This window comes from Nicotiana attenuata, chromosome 6 (assembly GCF_001879085.1).
Source record: "Nicotiana attenuata strain UT chromosome 6, NIATTr2, whole genome shotgun sequence".
NCBI lineage: Eukaryota > Viridiplantae > Streptophyta > Magnoliopsida > Solanales > Solanaceae > Nicotiana > Nicotiana attenuata.
In genome coordinates, this window is record NC_031994.1 from 65216547 (window position 1) to 65217593 (window position 1047).

A 1047-nucleotide genomic window follows, 5' to 3' on the forward strand; every position below is an offset into this window, starting at 1 on the left:
TTGTCTATATCCAAATACCAACAAATTATTTTCTAATATCAAAGTCACCCATCTTTGGCCTCTCTTAAAAATTGTAATATTATAAGACCCGATCTCGTCAGTTTCTTAGGCACATATTCCCAAATATTGTACCCTTAGCCTTCAATATTTATCTACTAGTGACTAGATATATCTTTTTTCAAAAAAGATTGACTTAAGTTGCACATCAAAGCAAACACAAGTTCAAGGACAATACGGCCAACCAAATCACAGTGATTGGCCTAGATGCGGATGAGTTTGAGTACAAGAAATTCGAGTCATACCAAGATAAGATTGCTAAGGTTGAAGCAAAAGTGGCACAAATGGAGCAAGAAATTGATGGCATCAAGGATTTGGATAATGAGCTCCACAATCTAAGGAAAGCCATTGAAGAAAAGCTGCAATCAAGAAATTATCAAAGTATGAGATATGAAGATTTTTGTTTTCATCCAGATGTTGAGCTTCCGCCAGGGAATAAGCTGCCAAAATTCAACACTTTTAACGGGATGGGAGATCCCATTGCTCATTTAAAGGATTATTGTAGCAAATTGATTGGTATTGGACATAATGAGTCCACTCGAATGAGATTATTCATTCAAAGTTTGTCCGGATTAGCGCTCACTTGGTACACTAGACAAGACTTTAGCAAATGGCGTACATGGGAAGATATGGCTAGCGAATATGAGTTCAACATCGGACGCGATCCGCACATGACTGATTTGCTCAAAGCAAAGAAAATGCCGCATGAATCTTTTCTAGAGTATGCCATGCGATGGAGATTAGAAGCTTCGAAAATACATCTGCCATTTCCTGAGGGAGAATTGATCTCAACCTTCATTCAAATTCAAGAAGGCATATATTTTGATAAGTTGCTCGCGACTTGTGCACACAATTTCTCTGATTTGATTCGAATTGGAAACGAGCTAGAATGTGGCATTCTGGAAGGAAAAGTTGTAGGCAATTTAACAACTCAAGCCATTAACCAAACCTTCCATCAAGAGATACCTGGAAACCTGCAAAGCAAAAGTA

The 1047-nt window shown here is 37.9% G+C and overlaps 1 protein-coding gene across 1 annotated transcript in view; it reads left to right on the forward strand.

Annotated features, from left to right (window-relative positions):
- The window catches only part of LOC109227915, an 837-nt gene continuing 131 nt past the window's right edge, over positions 342–1047 (forward strand). The window contains exon 1 of the mRNA XM_019393106.1: positions 342–1047. This exon is cut by the window's right edge and continues 131 nt beyond it. Within this exon, the coding sequence (XP_019248651.1) occupies positions 342–1047 (706 nt within the window).